The 20,286-nt window shown below is 39.0% G+C and overlaps 2 protein-coding genes across 3 annotated transcripts in view; both read left to right on the top strand.

Moving 5' to 3' along the window:
* The window catches only part of LOC110955185 (interleukin-1 receptor accessory protein), a 29,308-nt gene extending 14,967 nt beyond the window's left edge, over positions 1-14,341 (top strand). The window contains exons 5-12 of one of the 2 annotated variants that reach the window (XM_022200073.2): positions 2,980-3,187; positions 4,094-4,262; positions 4,344-4,421; positions 5,021-5,153; positions 5,716-5,864; positions 6,959-7,102; positions 9,286-9,429; positions 11,303-14,341. In XM_022200073.2, coding sequence (XP_022055765.2) covers positions 2,980-3,187; positions 4,094-4,262; positions 4,344-4,421; positions 5,021-5,153; positions 5,716-5,864; positions 6,959-7,102; positions 9,286-9,429; positions 11,303-11,763 — 1,486 coding nt within the window. In that variant the 3' untranslated portion in view covers positions 11,764-14,341. Of the gene's footprint in view, positions 1-2,979; positions 3,206-4,093; positions 4,263-4,343; positions 4,422-5,020; positions 5,154-5,715; positions 5,865-6,958; positions 7,103-9,285; positions 9,430-11,302 lie in introns of both variants that reach the window. The other variant, XM_022200072.2, reaches the window with a different exon arrangement.
* Positions 14,342-14,450: 109 nt separating this feature from the next.
* On the top strand, positions 14,451-18,144 carry LOC110955186 (uncharacterized). Its single transcript, XM_051958069.1, has 2 exons — positions 14,451-14,735; positions 15,111-18,144. The coding sequence occupies exon 2, from the start codon at positions 15,137-15,139 to the stop codon at positions 15,932-15,934; it is 798 nt and encodes a 265-aa protein (XP_051814029.1). The 5' UTR covers positions 14,451-14,735; positions 15,111-15,136; the 3' UTR covers positions 15,935-18,144.
* The last annotated feature ends 2,142 nt before the right edge of the window (positions 18,145-20,286 follow it).

Genomic DNA, 20,286 nt, shown 5'->3' with positions numbered 1-20,286 from the left:
TGTTTTGGTCATTTTCTTATTTTCTTGAAGTATTTGGTATTTTTCAGCTCTGGTGTCTCGTTAAATCCTTTCAGCTGAGCTTTTTTTGGTCTGTTTGTAAAAAATCAGTTGAGTTTGATTCGTTCTGACTTTTTGATGGTTTCAGCTGCAGGTTAAATTCAGACTGAATGTGATAAAATGGTCCTCAGAGTGGTGTTTCTGGGTAGATGAGGCGGTTGCAGGACATGCGACGCCGCAGCAGAATCCGCTGCAGCGTCGCAGCTTCGATCCTCGTCTTTGGCCGAGCGACACTTAATCAGCCAAAGTGGCGTCTTAAAGATCGGCTGCCGAGGAGGACGAAGTTTCAGATGTGATCGGTCGTCTGGACTCCATCCAGAGCTCCCAGTAAACAGCCACTAACGGGATCAGACTATTTCCTGAGCACGTCTGAATCCAGTTATAGCTGCTGCAGCTTTCTGGAGGCCGTCGGAGGAAATCATTCTGCTGCTGCCAACCTGAAAAGAAACAAAATATTACCCCAGAGTGACAGAATCAACGTCCTGTAGAGCCCCGAGGCAGAAACTGAAACCAATGCAAGCAGAAAACAACAATTAATTGAGAAAATCTGCCAGCAAAAGTGGCAGAATAAACAAATATGTAAGGAAGAAAACAAAGCAAAAACTGAAAATAACAGCAAATATCTGTAAAATAACCATTAAAGTACTGCTGTCCAAAATGTGGGGAAAACACATGAAGAAACTACTAGAACATTCAAAAACTCTAAAAGTCATGTACTGTATTTGAAAAATAAAGCCAATATTTATCCATTTTTAACAATAAAAGCTTGTCATTACTGGATCAGTTTGCAAAAAGTTAAACAAAACTCTCCACAACTTGAAAATAACAACAGAAAAATGTCATTTTTTGGGGTCTTTTTGTGGTTGTTTCATGTCTCTTTATGGTTGTTTTGTATCATTTTTGTCATATTTATTCTTTGTTGTTCACTTTTAAGTCCATCTGCTAATGAAAGCAGCCTAACAGTTTTCTTCTCTTTTGGAATCGTCGGTCTCCAGAGTTCCTGTTGGGTTTTCCAGTCATGAACCGCTGAATTATGCCAGCCGTTGACTTTAACGACTGTTTGGCACCTTTTGCTGCCAGCGTTTTTACAGTTTCTTTACTCCTTTTTTTTATTGCGGTGCTCATATCTTCAGTCATGTTTAACGGCGGCGTCCCAAACCTGGAAGCCTGGTGAGAACCGGCCTTCGGTGGTTGGATTGATGGCACTTAGAGATGGAGATACATCTGCTGATGCTGCCAGGAGGTGCATTAAAGCTGCAGCTAGACGTCAGATTCACACCACAAACGACAACAGATTTACAGATTACTGAAGGATGTGTTCAGTGTTGCTGCTGACACAACTTTGAACGTGATTCTGATCTAGTTCTTCTTCCTGCGTGGTCAGAAGTCACATCCTGCTTCCTCCCCGTCGTCTTAGAAGCTTCTCTGTCGGAAAACCTGCAGGCGTTTAGAAACTGAAGCCTGAAGTTCAGATTAAAGTTCTGTTTGTTCCAACTATTACTGCAGCAACAGATTGAAAGTCTTCAGCTCATGGCTTCTACTGATGGAGGCGTTTGTGTTGTTAAACGTTTAAATCGTCCGTCTTCGTAAAAATCGAGGTGTTGATCTATGCGACAAAATTTAGGAGGAACATTTTTTGTGGTATTTTAAAAATATTTTTGCTTGTGGTCATTTTGCATCTCGTTGTGGTTCTTTTGTGTCCATTTATGGTTGTTTTGTGTACTTTTGAGATTGTTTTGTGTCTCTTCGTGGTTGTTTTCTGTCTTTTTGTGGTTGTTTTGGGTCTCTTTATGGTTGTATTTTTGGTCTGGTTTCTTTCTATCTCCGCAGTTGTTTTGTGTCTGTGGTCGTTTTGTCTCTTTGTGGTTGTTTTGTGTCTTTGTGGTTGTTTTGTGTCTCTTTATGGTTGTTTTTTTGTCTGTGGTTTCTTTCTGTCTCTGCAGTAGTTTTGCGTCTCTTTGTGGTTGTTTTGTGTCTCTGTGGTCGTTTTGTGTCTCTGTGGTCATTTTCTGTCTCTTTGTGGTAGTTTTGTCTCTTTGTGGTAGTTTTGTCTCTTTGTGGTAGTTTTGTCTCTTTGTGGTTGTTTTGTGTCTTTGTGGTCGTTTTGTGTCTCTTTGTGGTTGTTTTGTCTCTTTGTGGTTGTTTTGTGTCTTTGTGGTCGTTTTGTGTCTCTTTGTGGTCGTTTTGTGTCTCTTTGTGGTTGTTTTGTCTCTTTGTGGTAGTTTTGTCTCTTTGTGGTTGTTTTGTCTCTTTGTGGTTGTTTTGTGTCTTTGTGGTCGTTTTGTGTCTCTTTGTGGTCGTTTTGTGTCTCTTTGTGGTTGTTTTGTGTCTCTTTGTGGTTGTTTTGTGTCTCTTTGTGGTTGTTTTGTGTCTCTGTGGTCGTTTTGTGTCTCTGTGGTCATTTTCTGTCTCTTTGTGGTAGTTTTGTGTCTTTGTGGTTGTTTTGTGTCTCTTTGTGGTCCCTTAATGTCTCTTTGTTGTCGTTGGTTGTGCGTCTTTTAGTCATTTTGTGTCTATTTTGGCATTTTCATTCTTTTTGTGGTCATTTTTAAATATCTCTGGTAATGAAAATAATACGACTTTAACAAGTTTCAGTGACTTACAGAAGAGTTTTTCCTCATTCTTTTGACTGATTTAGTGTTTCAGATCCGGATCTCAAAGCTAGCGATTAAAGAAAAGCAGTATTTGCCTCTAAACTGTAGAGGAACAGAAGTACTTTTTCTTTCCGTTGTGTCAAAGATCAATAATGGTTTCTAAAGTCGTCTGCTGCTGTCATGTTGGTTTGTGGTTTCCTCTGCAGCATCGACTGACCTCCTTCTTGGTTTCGTCTCGTTCTTCTGCTCTGTTCAACTTTTTTAAAACCGCTTTCATCTTTTAGTCATACTGGTCTTTTCTCTTTCGCTTCCTTTGTTTCTCCTGCAGCAACAAGACGTCCTGCAGTAAGATCGCCATGCGTCTGACGGTGTTGCGGCCTGACCAGGTGGTTCGCGGCGTCGACTGCGAGCCTCCGGTTGCCGTGGCAGCGACCACCGAGTACCTCAAACTGCAGGGCGGGAGAACGCTGGACTGCCCTGACCTGCAGGACGCCATCAAGATGGCCGACCGCGAGCCCACGGTCACCTGGTACCATGTGAGACGACACCTCTCGGTATTATGTCCGTCTGTCTGTCTACGTACTGCATGTGGAGAGTCAAGTTAGAGACGCAACACACAGGAAGGACACGCAACAAGTGGAAACAGCTGGATTATTGACATACCAGAGTTTACGTACCGTATGAACTGTCTGTGACGGCATTTGTGTCCATTTGTGGTAGTTTTGATTGTTTTTATGGTTGTTTGTGTATTTTTCTGGTTGTTTTGTGGGGTTTTTTTCTTAATCTTTTGGTGGTCGTTTTGTGTCTCCTTGTGGTCATTGTGTGTTGTTTTTTGGTTCTGTGTCTGTCTTGTGGGTGTTTTCTGTCTCTGTGGTTGATTTGTGTCTTTTTGTGTTGTTTTGTGGTTGTTTTGTGCCTTTTTGTGTTTTTTGTGGTGTTTTGAGTCTTTTTTGTTGTCTTTGTGTGTTTTTTTTCGTTTTGTATCTATTTTGTAGTTGTTTTGTGTCTTTTTGTTGTTGTTTTGTGCCTTTTTCTGTTTCTTGTGGTGGTTTTGAGTCTTTTTTGTTGTCATTGTGTGTTGTTTTTTGGTTTTGTATCTATTTTGTAGTTGTTTTGTGTCTTTTTGTGGTTGTTTAATTTTCTGTGGTTTGAAGTCCTTTTGTTTTCATTTTATGTCTCTTTGCTGATTGTGTTGAATATTTTTGTGGTCCTTTTTGTCTCTTTGTGGCTGTTTTAGGTTTTTCTTTGGAGTCTTTTCTTTGTAATGTTATGTCTATTTGTGTTGTTTTGTGTGTCTTTGTCGACGCTTTAGTGGCTTTACAACCAGAAGTGTTTGCCGTCACAACTCACTGTTGAGATTCATGATGTGGAATGAAGCTGCAGATTCAGGCTTTCGTTTGTTGTTAGATGAACTTTTGTGTTTCCTGGTCCTTTGACTCCAGATGTGCGAACAGTATCCGTTCTGGAACCAAGAGCGGCAGCAGAAAGGACCCAGTCTGAAGTTCTACGTCATGTTGGATTCCTACCAGGGCTTATATTTCTGCACGGTTCACTACCAGAGGAGAGGAAAGACGCTGAACTTCACCAGGAGCATCAACGTCACTGCCATCTGTGAGAAAACGTCACCAGTACCAACAGATCATTGATGAGTAGAGCTGTAAAGATAAACACTGATGTGTTTTGTCCACACAGATCCAGACGGACCTACTGTGTCCAAATATCCCAGCATCCTCCGGCCAACTAAAGACCGCGTGTTCACTATAAAACCAGGTAGGGTCACAGCAAAACTTATTCACAGAGATTATCTTTAACCCCACAACTTCTAGCAGCATGAGCATGTTTTCTTTAAAAGAAATGATGCCAGAATAACACTAATTGTCAGCCAGAATCTGTATGTCTGCTTATATCTGGGACACTGACTTGGTAATTCAGCTCCAGATCACGCTTCTTCATGTGTTTTTAATCATATAACTCTACTTTGTAGAAATCTAGTCTCACATCTTTTTTATTTGAAATCACTGAAACTATCGAAAGAATAGCAAAAAAAAACTTTCCTAATTTTAATCCAGTAAAACTGTAATTTTCTGGTCAGATATTGTAAAAGACCATCTACAAACAAACGCTGCAGTTGTTCGTCTTCACCGGTCATCAGCTGTTTTCTGTTTGACCTCGTCCACCTACAGCTCTGTCAGGACATTAAACGGAGACGAAGCTTCGTCTGCCAACAGCCTTCCTTTAAACTGCAGCAGTAGATCCGGCACTCAGGAGGTTTAACCGTCCGTTCAGAACGAGGCTGCAGCAGCTCGACTCGGTGAACCCAGCCTGACGAATGTTTGAGTGCTTCATGTTCTGCTTTGTTCTCCGTTCAGGTTCGAAGGTCCTTCTGAACTGCACGGGTCACTTTCCCATCATCCGGCCTGGCATGGTCCCGGAGATATGGTGGACGGTGGACGGGAAGACGCTGGACAAGCTGGCCGACCAGCGATTCTCACAAAAAATCAGGTGCAGAGAAACCACGACACATCTGGATTCCATTACACTAAAACTCAACTCAGACGTCAGGGATTAGGACCGATCGGAGCGTTTTATAACTGTCCTTTTTTTTTTTTTTTTTTTTTTTACATCAGGTGTCATAGATAAAGGGTTCAGGTTGTAGAAGACACATTAGGGATGCAAATTTTAAGTAATTTCTGTAACCAGTATTTGGCAATTTGTAGTTTTAAGGGTTTATGTCACTCAAATACAAGTTTCTATCAAAATAGCTGTTGTTCTTATGGTTTAGTCTGCTCTAAATAGCAACACAAAATGGAAAAACTGAAGCAAAAAAAACAAAGACTGAAAAAATATCCATCATGATGTGAAGCACGGTGGAGGCAGCATCATGATGTGAAGCACGGTGGAGGCAGCATCATGATGAAGCACGGTGGAGGCAGCATCATGATGAAGCACGGTGGAGGCAGCATCATGATGTGAATCTGGCATCCATTTTAATGTCTTATTCAACATGATACAGAATTTAAATAAACTCACCTACTACACGTGTTTTATTTTGAAATGCCTTCAGTCAGGAAGGCTATGACTATGGGGATCTCACCATGAAGAACGTCCTGCAGATCCAGGACTTCCAGTCTGAGGACGTGAACAAAGAGTTCAACTGTTCTGTGAAGAACGAAAGAGGCTTCGAGACCCGAAGAGTCCAGCTGCAGGAGGAAGGTGAGGACTGAACTTCCTGTAGATGTGTCACAATAAAAGCACTGACAGAGTTTGCCATCTTACAGACTTCTTAACTTTAATTTTCACAGAATACAAATGGGAAAAAAGATTGTCTCAGTTTTCCAAATGCTAAATACAAGTTCTTGGTTCCTGTTTTCCAACGATGAGCTCTCTCGGTGAAGAACATAAGAGGTTTGATCCAGAAATAAAGTCAAAGTTGGATATTACAAAGTCAGTGTTCTTTTAAAACTAGTTCAGAAAGACAAAAAAAACTCATTAATAATGACTCAAACTGTCCATAAAGACTCAAACATGATCGTACTAGCTAGTTTCAGTAATTTTGGACAATTTTCCGACTAAGAGTAAAGACAGTGAACAGAGGAGCAAGTTGTTGGAGATACATTCGGCATGGTGAAACATCTTTCTTAAACATGGTCAAAAATGACAAAATCTGGCCAAAATTTCTTACATTGTCTGCTATGATTTAAAAGTTTTTAATTTGAACAAATTTTCTGTCATTTCAAACAAGTTTAAGTTATTTTGGACCATTTGTGAGTCTTTTTTGGACAATCTAATGTTACTTTGGACACATTTCAAGTTATTTTAGTCATGTTTTTAAACCATTTAGGACAATTTTAGCCTTGAAATACAATCCAGCCTACTAGATCAATAAATAAATGAAGCTCGGCTCAGAAACAGTGAACAGAGGAGCAAGTTGTTGGAGATGCATTCAGCATGGTGAAACAAAGACTTGGAACAGTTGAAAATAACTCAGAAAAAAGTCCAAATTTATGGAAATGGCCCGTGATGATTCAAGAATTTTCATTTTGAACAAATTTTGAGTTATTTTGAGCTACTTTTTAAGAAATTCTGGACAGTTTTCGTGTTACTTTTGTGCAAAGAATCAAAACCTGACTAAACAAAGTTGTCTGAGACTTGACTCAGAATCTCTGAAATGTTAGTTTGAGGTCATTTTCAGTCATTTTGAACTTATATGAGTTGTTTATAGCAGCTTTTGAGTGAGCTTTCCAATGTTTTACGACATTTTGAACCCGTCGTACCTCGTTGGTTTAATTTTTCCGTCGTGTCTTCAGTGTGGGTGCCGGTCGTGGAGCTGGCCTGTGGTCTGGGCGTCACTCTGCTCCTCATGCTGCTGCTGTTCGTCGTCTATCACATCTTCTGGTTGGAGCTGCTGCTGCTCTACCGGTCCTGGTTCGGGACCGACGAACGCCACACAGGTGAGTTTTCTGCTCCGGTCGCTGCTGCAGCTTTTTATCTAATTACAGAAACGCATCAAGTCGTAAAGCTGCCGTCGTTCCTGCCAGATACCGGACTTTAATCTCTCCGGTTACGGTCGCAGCATTTAGATTATTAAAGTTTGATTCAGTAGAGTTTTACAGCAGAGCTTTAATCAATTCTCCCAGTTTACATTATTAACATCCTTAAAGCTGATCAGATCTAATTCTATCTATTAGAATTCTCAAACTAACTAGAAGCAGTAGAACTACATTTAAAAATAAACTTGAAAGAACCTCGAAGTCGAGAAGAATTTCTCCTGTTCAGCAGAAAGAAATAAGACTGAGAAAAGGCTTTTAATTTGAAAAACCTAAGAAAAGACTTTTACACTGAATAAGTAAAACCAAGAAAAGACTTTTAATTTGAAAAAGTTAAACCTAAGGAAAGACTCTTACACTGAAAAGTATCACAAAGAAAATACTTTTAATTTGAAGAAATTTAACTAAGAAAAGACTTTTACACTGAAAAATATAAGTAAGACAACACTTTTAATTTTAAAAAGCTAAGAAATGATTCGTACTTGACAAGTGTACAAGAAAATACTTTTAAAATTTTAAAACTAAGAAAAGCTAAGGAAAGACTCTTACTTTGAAATAGTAAAACTAAAACAAGACGTTTTTAAACTTTAAAAATTTTAAAACGAAGAAAATACCATTAATTCATATAAATAAAATTGCTTTTAATTTGAAAAATTTCAAGCTAAGAAAAGTTTTTATTTATTTGAAAAAAATTAAAGCTCAGAAAAGACTTTGAATTTGGGAAAGTTAATGCTAAGAAAGACTCTTACTTTGAAAAAGTAAAACTGAGACAAGACTTTAAGTTTGAATATTTTTTAATTTGAAAAAGTTAAAACTAAGAAAAGACTTTTAATTTGGAAAAGAAAACCGAAGAAAGGACTTTTAAACTGAAAAAAATAAACCAAACGAAGACTTTTAACTTGAATTTTTTTACACTAAGAAATGACTTTTACACTGAAAAGCTTCATCAAAAATGCACAAATTACAGAAAATATAAAAACAAAGAAGGAGAAATGAAGGAAGTTCATGCAGGTAGAAGACAACTAATGGAGGAAAAGCAGCTGCTGGTTTTAAGAGACTTTACAGGAAACAACAGATGAGAAATGATATAAAAATGACGCAAACGTTCATCTAAACTGTCTAATTTCATTAAACATGATGGAAAAACATCTTCTTTCTCTAAACATTTCTATCCAACAATCAGAAAAACTTTTGAAGGTTTTGAATCTTTATCTTGTTCTGACGAAGGCGGAGATGCGACATTTTTGACTTCCTGTCGTGTGAAGCATCTAATCTGCCATCAGATAAAGATTCAGCGTCAGTTTGGGGAGTTTTTAACGTGTGAAAGTCAAAAGATTCCAGCTCAAGTCATCAGAATTACTTATAGATGATATTGTCATTGCAAAGAACGAATAAAACAAATGCAGCACGGCTCAGAAACGGTGAACAGAGCAGCAGGTTGTTGGAGATACATCCAGCATGGAGAAACATTTTTCTACTGATGATGAACAGAGACTCAAAACCGGACTAAAACTTGTTCAAAATGACTCAATTTGTCCAAAATGATCTAAAACTGTCATTTTATAAATAGTTTCAAGTAATTCTGGAGAGTTTTTGGGTCATCTTAGACTATTTTTGAGTCATTTTGACCTGGTTTGTGGTAGTTTTGGACAGTTTTATTGAATTATATTGGGCAATTCTTGAGATATTTTGTACGATTTTTAACTTGGAGGACAATCAAAGCTACTGGATGAATAAAATAAATGTAGCATGGCTCAGAAACAGTGAACAGAGGAGCAAGGTGTTGGAGATACATTCAGCATGGTGAAACATCTTTCTACAGATGATGAGCAGAGACTCAAAACTGGACTGAAAATGTCTAGAATTAATCACATTTTGTCTGTAATGACAAAAGATGTCGCTTTAAACAATTTTAAGGTAAAGATGGCAGAAAAACCCACACAGCAGATTAAAGTAAAGATTCTAGCAGTGGTGCAGAAATGAACAGGATGTTCCTGAACGCAGCACGAAGTGAACTGAGGGACTTTCTGAGATCAGATAAACGTGGAAATGACGTCTATCAGTAATCAATAACTCTGTGTGTGTAGATGATAAGGAGTACGACGTCTACATCTCGTATGCCAGGAACAGTGAAGAAGAACAGTTTGTTCTGTCGACGCTACGAAGAGTTCTGGAGAACGAGCTGGGATACTCAGTGTGTATCTTTGACAGAGACAGTCTACCTGGAGGGAGTGAGTACACACTAGTACTGCAGTACACACTAGTACTATTGCAGTACACGCACTCCTACTGCAGTACACACTAGGGTTATAACTTTTTGAACTTTTTTTCCAAAATCAAAGTCCTGCATCATGATTGGATGAACTTTTTGGTATAATTGAAGAAACCAAACTCCATTTTTAACACTCTTTTAAAAAAGTCCCCCCCCCCCCCCCCCCCCCCCCCAAACAAAAAAGTATTAAATACACATTCCAGCCAATGACATGGCTTATAAAGTGAAAGCAAGAATAGAAACTGTTACTCCAGAATATTATGATGGCAGTACAACTTATCATTGATCCATTATCAGTCATATTGACTTGTAATGGCCCTTGTGATAACTTAGCACGGTTTCGGATTTCATGTCATTGGCTGTAATGTGTATTTAATACTTTTTTGTTTTGGGGGGACTTTTTAAACGAGTGTTGAAAATGGAGTTTGGTTTCTTTAATTATACCAAAAAGTTCATCCAATCATGATGCAGGATTTTGATTTTGGAAAAAAAGTTCAAAAAGTTATAACCCTAGTACACACACTACTACTGCAGTAAACAGATATACTGTAGTACAATCATAGTGCTCACATTAATACTGTAGTCCTCACAGTAATGACATGAACGCGTAGTATGCACGCACTAATACACACATGACCATTGCATTCTTTTTTTTTTGTCTTGTACTTACCTAATAATTCTTCGTCTACAAGTACTACAGCTTGTTCTCTCATCTGTATACCCGTGTCTCATTCTCTTGTCCTCCTCCTCGTATTACTACAAATAATCACACCACTACCGAAGCCGTTCCTCCTACAGCCAGTTCTACTATTAGATGTACTGATACTACTTCAGCTACTTCAATACTTTTGTAATACTCCTGTTGCAACTTTTGCTACTATCATTCCTCTTGCTCCTTAGCCAAGTACTTTATCCACCGGTACTACTGCTGGGTGTTCTTATTTCTGCTACTACATCTTGTCCTTCTTGCCCGTCGCCTCATATTACTACAAATATTTGTGCTGCTTTGACCAGAATTGTTACTACTATTAGTGAACAGCCAGTACTGCTACTATTAAACTCCTACTACTTCAGCTACTCTAGTACTTGTAGTACTCCTGATGCAACTTCTGCTGCTAGCATTCCTCTTGCTCCTTGTCCTCTACTAGTACTAGTATTGCAGTTAATGTTCCTTTACTACTTCCACTTTTAGCAGTACTACTGCTTACCCTTCTTGTCTGGTCTTGCACTGTTTGTGTACCTAGTAATACTTCATTTAAAAGTACGAGAGATTGTACTCTTTTCTATGCTCCAGTGTCTTGTCCTTCTCATCATATTACTACAAATATTCATGCTACTTTGACCAATAATACTGCTACTATAACTGCTGCTAATTCTACTGCTATTGCAACTCCTTCTTGAGTACTGAAGTTTTAGCTACTTCAGGTACTTCTGTACTTGTAGTAATCATGTTGGAACCTCAGCTACTACCATTTCTCTACTAGTACTAGTATTACAGCTCATGTTCCTTTACTACTTCACTTTTTCTAGTAGTACTGCTACTTGTCTGTCTTGTCTTGTCTTGTACACCGTGTACATGGCCAAGTACTTTATCCACAACTACTACTGCTGGATATTCTTACCTGTACTGTGTCTTGTCCTTCTTGTCTTCATCCTTCTCCTCTCTACAAATATTCGTGCTACTTTGACCAGTACTGCTGCTACTACTACTACAACTGCTGCTCCTCCTACTGCCAGTACCGCTAACACTCCGACTAGCTCCGACTACTTCAATGCTTGTAGTACTTGCAGTACTCCTGCAGGTTTCATGTTAACCTGCCGTCTCCCTGCAGCCATCACAGATGAGACTCTGAGTTTCGTGGCCCGGAGTCGGCGCCTCCTGGTGGTGGTGAGTCCGGGTTACGCCTCGCAGGGCTCCCAGGCGCTGCTGGAGCTGAAGGCCGGCATCGACGGCATGGCGCTGGGGGGACACCTGCGGGTCATCCTGGTCCAGTACAAGCCGGTGCAGCGGCACTCCTGGGTCCGGGAGCTGAGGAGGGCCCGGGTGGCCCTGGTGCTGGTCCGGTGGCAGGGAGACAAGTCCAAGGAGCTGACGTCCCGGTTCTGGAAGAGGCTGAGGGTGGAGCTGCCGGTGAGGAGGGTTGGTCGGGAGGAAGAGGAGGAGGAAGAGGAGGGTGGCAACAAGGAGGCGATTCTGATGAGGCTTCACAGTCAGAACAGCACCAACTCCCAGACGGGCCTCATCAGCAACACTGTCAAAGACCCGCAGAAGGTTCTGAACTGTGCGTCGTAGCAGCAGTGGAGCTGCCGTTAGCATCATGTAGCTTTACATTCACCAATGAACTATTTTCTACCATCAGTTCAGTACAGTTCCGTTTATTTCGATGGCACCAAGTCACAACATTTATCATCTCAAAGCATCTAAAGAAAAGCCTAACAAATCCAAAGTTTCTTCTCGATTCGTTCACAGATTTGCATCTCTGGCAAAACCTGCCAGCAGAAAAGATCCTGTTATCTTGTCTGAGTAGATTCTCAGTCATCTGGTTCAACCTGGTAGGTTCTTGAAACATCTACCAGAGAAGTAAAGTTGATGTCTAGTGAAGTCCCTCCGAACTGTTTTCTTATCTAAATCAGTTTCTGACTCTACGAACTGTTTTGACTCGGACTGGACAGAATTACGACTAAAACGGCCTGAGATTCAGTTAAAATACCAAAACAAGTCTTACAATGAGACTTACAGTTTACAGCCATGTTGACAGTCAACTTTCGCATGCTAACATGGTACTAGCTTAGCCTGTACAGCAACTAGTCAAAAACTGTTTGTGCAAGCTAAAGCTAATTTCTAATTACAAACAAGTAATATGAAAAAAAAAATCACAATAGATTTTATCATTTTTTTCACTCATCAGTTTGTAAAGTTAAACACTTAGCTTATTCACTGTGTGCAGCTATGCATCAAATAGACTTGACTTTACCTTAATCAGCCAAATCTGGAGCACATAAAGTAGATGCTGAGATATTTTCATGTCAACCTTTCCATCCTTGAAGCAGTGCTGCTAACTTGGCGAAAAAAATGCTAGCTTTCCTATCAAACTCAAACAGCATTGTTAGCCAGCATGCTAATTTTACATTAGCTACATTTAGCTTTAGTTGCAACTACAGTATGTTATGTCTACCAGTCTTAGAGCTAAACATTTGACCCGAGGATGGCGCTGGAGGACAAAATCAGAATATTTTATGGCCATCTATCCAGCAGGTGCTTGGATGACAAAGTTTTGTTGGACCACGTGATATTTAGGCAGTAAAAAGACATAAATTACTCATCAATAATGAAAAACAACTGACTAATGTTCCATAAGTAGCTTCAGTATATCAGTCCTTATATCATCAGCATCATTGCCATAAATCACTTTAATCTGCACACTATCTATTGATCTTTATCATTGTATGTTTATGTTGCTTGTTCGTTCGGAACTTTTAAGAAGTCGGACTGCAGTGTTTTGTTTACCGGTTACTTGTTTGTAATCTTGAACCTGGAGTTTGGTTTTACTTTTCAATATTTGTGTTAAAAGGACCACAAGAAACCAGCCACAGCAGGAGCTCATTGACTGAAACAGCCAAGGCTACCATTAAGAACTCATTGTACACTAAGACACATTAAATTGTACTTTATCCACCAAGGTTAATCTTCTAAACCTCATTAAGAAGATATTTTCGATAATCATTATAAGAAACAGGTGACACAGATGTAACATAGGGTGTCATCGGCATACAAGAGGATTTACAGTTTTATATCCAGATGTCTCTAGAAGCACCACAGCTTGTTTGTACTACACGGAAAAGGAAAGCTATGCCTGCAAGGAATTCATTATTTAGTTTCACAGGGCATTTTGACCTGTTGGTGGCGCTACAGGAAAACACAAGCCAGTGGGATTCATCTTCAGGGAAACATGAATGGTGGTGATAAATTTCATCCCGGTCTATTGTATAGTAAATAAATTCGAGGAAACGCGATATATTATTGCATCTGTCGAGAAAAGTTTGCGGTTTTCTCATTCACTTCAATTGTCGGTCTTTCCCCATGGCAGCATCTAGTGGCTGTAAGAGGAACTGCATTTCAATACATATAAACACTCAGCTGTGATGATTGTTTAACTTTAGTTAAAAGATTTTTTGGGAAATCACCGCGATAAAAAGAAAACCCGTCGTAGATGTAAAGCAGAGTGTCATCTGCATACAGGAGGATTTTCAGATAAACATCCAGTCACCTGTAGGAGCACCACAGCTGTAAAATGTTTCATATGGATGCAGTTTGTATTTGTAGAAAAAAAGCAAAAAACACTCAGCTGTGATAGTTGTTCAGCCTCAGTAAGAAGGTGTTTTAAGGGATTATTGTAAGAAACAAGCAACACAGCTGTAAAGCAGGGTGTCATCTGCATAGTAGAGGATTTACAGTTTATATCCAGTCGTCTGTAGAAGCACCACAGCTGTGAAGTGTTTCAAAGGGTTTAATACACTGCAAGTCAGGTATATGTCAGAAAATAAGAGTAAAACACACCTAATCAGTACTTTAAAATGTTGCATTTAAATGTTGTTACGCTGCACTTTGTTATTGGTCAATATTTCCACTTTATTACATTCTGTATATGCGCAATAAATTAGCTCCAAGTTTTATTTTTCTGTATTAATCTGTTTATCTCTAACACAAAATAATCTGTATTGTAATGGGGGAAAAGCATACTGCACTTTTTTGTGCCCGAAAGTCTGTGTTTTTGCATTTTGCTGTGTCTAATCTTTAGGGTTTTGTGTATTTTTAAAATATTTGTTGGTTCTTTTTTGTTTTTTTTAAAATAAATGCATCTTTTATTTAACATCATGTCACCATTATTATTAAGTTAAGAATTTTTCATTTCCTGTTTTCCATTTTCAGAATTACACACAATATATTGATCATCACGATTCACAAATGGTTGAAAATATTTTTTGGACCAGTTCCTTAAGTTAGCATGAAATCTTTCCAGAGCGAAAACGTGGCTTGATTTTATTGTCCATAAACACACATTTGAATTTCAGTTTACATCACCACAGTCCAATAAGTAAAGTTTGACATCATTTGACAAGCTTTTTCCTCAATCTCTGGTCCAAAAATCAATATTGATAAATTGTCACCTGCATGTGTTTTGTTTCTGCACGTTCATTTTCTTTCTTTCTTTCTTTTTTTTTTTTTTTAAAAAAAAGGATGATTTGAGCAGTGCTGCCTGGAAGGTAAGAAAATTTCTTGCAACCAGTTGATAATTATGCTAGTCATGGTGGGAGGTACTGTGGATCTGCAAAATAGTAGCTAAAAAGTTATTTACCATTTTTTTACATGCTATTATACAAAACATTTTCTTTACAAAAACAAATACCTGTAAAATAGTGACATTTTGTGCTGATTTAATTTTGTAAAATACTGTAAATAATGATAAAGTAAAAATACTAGAAAAGAGTGAATGTAGTAAAGAAATCTGATTGACGAAGTGGGGATAAATCTAAAATTGTTCAATAAAGAAATTACAGTTTAAATGTATTCTTTTTTACAATGTAAATGGTTTATGTAGAACTTTATGTGTTGATATGACTCTGTTGTGTCTAAATCAGATCTCTCAGATTCGATCCTTCACTCGATGCAGCGAAGTCGTCGCCTCCTCTTCGTTCTGAGCCCCGACTTCCTGGCTGAGAAGAGCTTCAGCCTCCTGGAGTGTCGTCTGGGTCTGTACCTCCAACATGGCCACCAGGCGTCTATCGTGGCCATGGTTTTCCGCTCCGTCAGTAAGCTGCCCTGCATTGAAGTCGCTCAGCTCCGTCAGGCCACCGTCAGCACCGTGACATGGCGAGGCGTTCGGTCCGAACCGCGGCGTTCCCGGTTCTGGTTGCGGTTGAGGCTGGCGCTGCCGGTCCGGCCCCTCGCTCTGGGGAGGCGTCTCATTGACAGCACCTCGTCCCACTCGGACCTCGCCGCCATGGCCCTGCAGAGGGCCCAACGCATCCACAACCAGAGAGCCAATCAGAGCCGCAGAAACAGCCGGACTTTGACCAATCAGAGCCGTCGGGACAGAAAGGTCCCGCCCAGAGGGAGCGGCAGTGTGAGGAGGGCGGGGATATGTAGCGGGGAGGGGCCTCAGCACAGCAGGAGGTGTTCAGGGTGCGCCGGATTTACGGACCAGCTGGAGGACATGGGGGTGGAGCTTACAGTGGAGGTGTCACGTGACCAGACGGAGATCCCAGAAACAGACTTTGCCCCCTTACCTGACGTGGCCTCGGACCTGGAGACTAACCCCGTCCTTCATGCTGATCACCAGGACAACGCAGATGACCAGCAGCAGCAGGAGATTGGGTCAAGGACTTCTGAGGAGATTGTGATGTCATCAGGAAAAGGGGAGGAGCTTGTGGTAACTCCACCCCCTACAACAAACAACAACTGAGCCTTTAATACAGACTTTTATACAGACTGTTGGAGATGCTGCGTTCAAGTCACATGGGAATGATCTTAAAGATCAGATCTCAGTCATGTTTCAGTTTCCTGGAGTCTCACTTTTCCTCTGACTTTGGTCTTTCAGGCACAGTGTTCTTCCAGGCAACAAAAGGGTTGCAGTTGAATGGTCTTAGGAAGGTTCCTGACTGACTAAAACATACTGCAAGCTGTTCTAACACATAATAGGTGAGTCTGACAATGACATTCTGACTGGTCCTGGTTATGACTAGTGACAGAACCGTTATTCCAGGTATCTGTATTGTCAGTCTGACCAGTTAAAACCAATTAATCTGTAATTCAGTTTAGACTAATCAGAATATAGTCAAAGACACCTATAATCAAACAGGTATAATTCAGTCCTGACAGACGTGATCAGACGCACTTGTTAGGTGAGTTTGAGTGTCCAGAATTAATATTCCAGATGTCATTCCGAATACTCAAAATCAAAGTTAAAGATTTCAGTTTCGGTTTGTCAGAATAATTACAGACGTCACTTAGTAGACAAGAGTTCAAAACCAATACAACATGGAGACCAAAACCAATCCCACACTACTCCTAGAAAGGTTCAAGACCCACCTAAGACAGTCCTATACCAGTCCTAAAAAGGTCTAAAACTCGAACCAAAATCAAACCTAAACCAGTCCAAAAAAAAAAAAAAAATCAGAACCAGTCAGAATGCAGTCTGAAACCAGTTCAAAATCAGGACCAAAGCCAAAAGTAAACTAATCCTAAAAATAAGTCCAAAACCCACCTAAGACAGTCTAAAAGCAGTCTTTATCCAAGACCAGATCCAGAGTAAAATCAATGCTAAACCATGGATCACATCCAAAACTAGGAGAACCAAGACTGAAACATAAACATAAACCAGTCCCAAGAAAGTCCAGAAACAGTCCAACAGTCTGAAACCAGCCCAAAAGCACTTCCAGAAAGTCCCAGAGCATGATACTGCCACCGCCATGCTTGATGGTAGATTTGGTGTTCTTGGAGTTAAAAAAGACTGTCTAAAACCAGTCCTAGACCAGTCCTTAAAAGGTCTTAAACCTGGACAAAAATCAAACCTAAACCAGTCCAAAAAATGTTCATAATCAGTCAGAATACAGTCTGAAACTAGTCCCAAGAAGGTCCAAAACCAATCCAACATATTGTACAATCTGGAACCAGTCCAACAGCATGATACTGCCACCACCATGCTTGCAAACTTGATTGGAGCTTTAAGGTTCCGCTTTAAGGTTCTGCTTTTAGAAGAAGAACTTCCTTCTTCATGGATCCTCTCAGCTCATGTTGATGTAAAACACTGTGGACACTGACAGCTGTGTTCCAGCAGCTTCTCATTCATTCAGACCTGCTGTTTGGTGATTTGTTAACTGTCCAAAATTAATGTTCCAGACATCTGCAATGTTGTTTTGACTAGCCAAACCCACAGTTAGATAATTGTAATTCAGTTTGGATTAGTCAGAATAATAGTTGCAGACATCATTTATCTGACACTCAAGATAAGATGGACTTTATAATAATGTACTTCTGACAAACCCAGTAGGATTCTTGTAGCACTATATCTGTTTTTCTTCATGAATTCTCCTCTACAAATTTCTTTGACTTCATGATGCTTGAACACTGAAGTTGAAGAAAAATGTAGTGAACACAAACCCGAAACAGAAACCAACGGGAAGCCAAAACATCAGAGCGTTTTATCACTTTATTCCCTTTAAAACCACTATTTTACACGTATTACACAGGAGGTAGATTGATTTTTGCTGGGATGAAACCAACAGTTTTTCAAGTCTGACTGGATCAAAGTGACTCAATCCCCCATAATTCCTTGTGACCTGAACGCAGCACTGAAGCCCTCCATGAACAGGTGGTATTATCTTCTCAGCTTGTTCCTGTATGAAGAAATAAACAGCATGAAGCTACAAACACTCACTTCTACCCATGAAACAACTGGAAATGCCTTATTTTATATCTCTGACTAATCAAGCTGTGATATCGATCACTTGTTTGTGTTTTCTAATCAAAAATCAGTCATTTATGTGTGTTTGCTCTGTAGGAAGTCTTGTTAAATTCATCAGCTTCTGCATGTCAGCTGCTGTGTTCAGATCAGGTCCTGAGAATGATGTTTTTTTTAAAATGTCTGATAACTAATAAAGTTATTCCACTCCACTAATCTTTAATTAAACTGATTCTGAAGGTCACAAAAGGACATAAAACTCAGGACAAATAATTACAAGTACTGAGGAAGCCGCAATTTTAATCTGTTTTCCTTAATTGGATGACAAATGTTTTAAAAGTTCATTGATTTTGCCCGGTTTAAAAAGACGTTTTTTTTTCAACCCGATTGACTGGACGCTTCCTGGCTCCGCTGTTTGGCTGTTTGGGGTGAAGGGCGGGATATACGTCATCCAGCCGCCATCTTTGTAATTGTAACAGAGGAGGCGGCGGCGACCGAACTGGAGCGGAAGTTTGTGGTCCCGTTTTACCTGCGCAGCTTCTCTCAGGTGAGCCAGAATAACAAGAAAGAGTGAGTTAAAACGACAAGCTAACTTTTAAACTCACTGCCAGCTTCCTGTTTGTGTTTTTATTCTCGGTGTCAGAGCCACGTTTCTAGTCAGAGTGATTTAAATTCAGCAGCAAGCTAAACTCTGCTGTTAGCCAGCTTCACTGTTTGTTTACAGAATTGAAATAAGAACGGTTTAGGAGCAGTAAATGAATAAAAAGCCGATATAAACAGTGACAGTTTATCAGTTTATTGTTAATGAGAAACTGAATATTTTCAACATAACGTAGGAGGCACAAACTTTACCAAATAATCCGGGTTTATTTCAGTTAGTCTGACTTAATTTCAGTTTGAATTAAGCCTAGTTCAAGTTTAGTTACTCAGAACATTTTTGCATAGAAACTGAACTGATGACTTTAAAACAATGTCAAAAAGGTACATTTAAATGTGGTATCTAAGTATACATGTATGCAGCCTTATACAGGGTTTTTTTTTTTCCATAAAAGATGTTTTGATGAGCTTCAGATTATCTCTTCTTATTGAATATTTTGTGCCAAAGACTCATTCATTCACTTTTTATGTTAAAAAACAGCAAATACAGCATTTTTGAAGTGTGTGATTTAGCTTTTATTTAGCATTATTTTTTGTATTTATAACATAATAAATACTCAGAATAAGCAAAAGAAAAAAGAAAAGAAAAAGAAATGAACCTCTGCTGGCTTCTGTTTAGAAAATATCTTCAATAAAATGTATTTTTTACAACTCGGATCACTTAATAAGTAAATAAAAAAGCTGGAGATTATCAGTTTATTGTTTATGAAATGCTAAATATTAAGAGCATAAGACTGTTCCATAAGGTCAGTTTTCTAAATAATCTGGGTTTATTTTAGTTAGTTTGACTTACTTTCAGGTTATAATGTGTTATCGGTCTATTTATTTATACAGAAACATGTAGCATAAACCAGAATAGCCCTTTATAGGATATTTTTTAAAGTAAACCTTCAAAATAAATACATTAATGTTTAGATTTTATCTTCATAATGAATATTTTATGCTATACTGTCAGGACAGCTCGCTTTTTTCACTTTATTATGTTAAAAAAAAACAAATCCAACATTCATAAAGCATCTGATTTAGCTTTTATTTATTATAATTTCTATTAATAGCAATACAAATACTCAGAATAAGAAAAGTGTCTGGAACATCATGTGTACGATTATCTTTATTTAAATTATTTAGTGCATGAATAAACAAATGATACATCATTAAAGACTCATTTTAGTTCAGTTTATTGTCAGTCAGACGTGTTAAAAACACAAAGGATTGAAATCCAGGTCCAGAAATGTACAAAATAAATGACATTTTGCTGTAAAAATGTAAGATATTAAAATGTTAAATCAGTAAAAACTATAATTATTAGAACACTTGTGCATGTGAGCCATGATTATAAACATACAGAAAATAAAAACGCATGGCAAAAAGAGCAAAAATAAACTGTTAAAGCGGTGCAAATGTTTATATCTTAACCAGCCCTCTTATTCTGGTGTTTGGCACAAAAGCACAGCATGTTTTTAACTGCCTAATTTCAGGAAACGTTTCTATAAATGGGGATATATTTAGTTATAGCCGAGGCTTTAACCTCTGGCCTGCTGCTGGTTGGAACACTGAGCCGTGAATTATGCCAAAGAAATATGGCAGAGAGGAAAAAACAAACGTGCCAGCTGACCCCAGCTTCCTCTACAACTGTTAAAACTGTGTTAATTATCCTGCAGGAAGCCAGCTTTCATTTATCTGTTGGTTTTTTTTTC

The sequence above is a fragment of the Acanthochromis polyacanthus genome, chromosome 13 (assembly GCF_021347895.1).
Source record: "Acanthochromis polyacanthus isolate Apoly-LR-REF ecotype Palm Island chromosome 13, KAUST_Apoly_ChrSc, whole genome shotgun sequence".
In the NCBI taxonomy this organism is placed as follows: Eukaryota; Metazoa; Chordata; class Actinopteri; family Pomacentridae; genus Acanthochromis; species Acanthochromis polyacanthus.
Note: the sequence above shows the minus strand (reverse complement) of the source record. Positions and strands in the feature narration are given on the sequence as shown.

Bases quoted from the DNA above. Each gene is read 5' to 3' on its own strand.
- LOC110955186 (XM_051958069.1), top strand. From the start codon at position 15,137: ATGCAGCGAAGTCGTCGCCTCCTCTTCGTTCTGAGCCCCGACTTCCTG.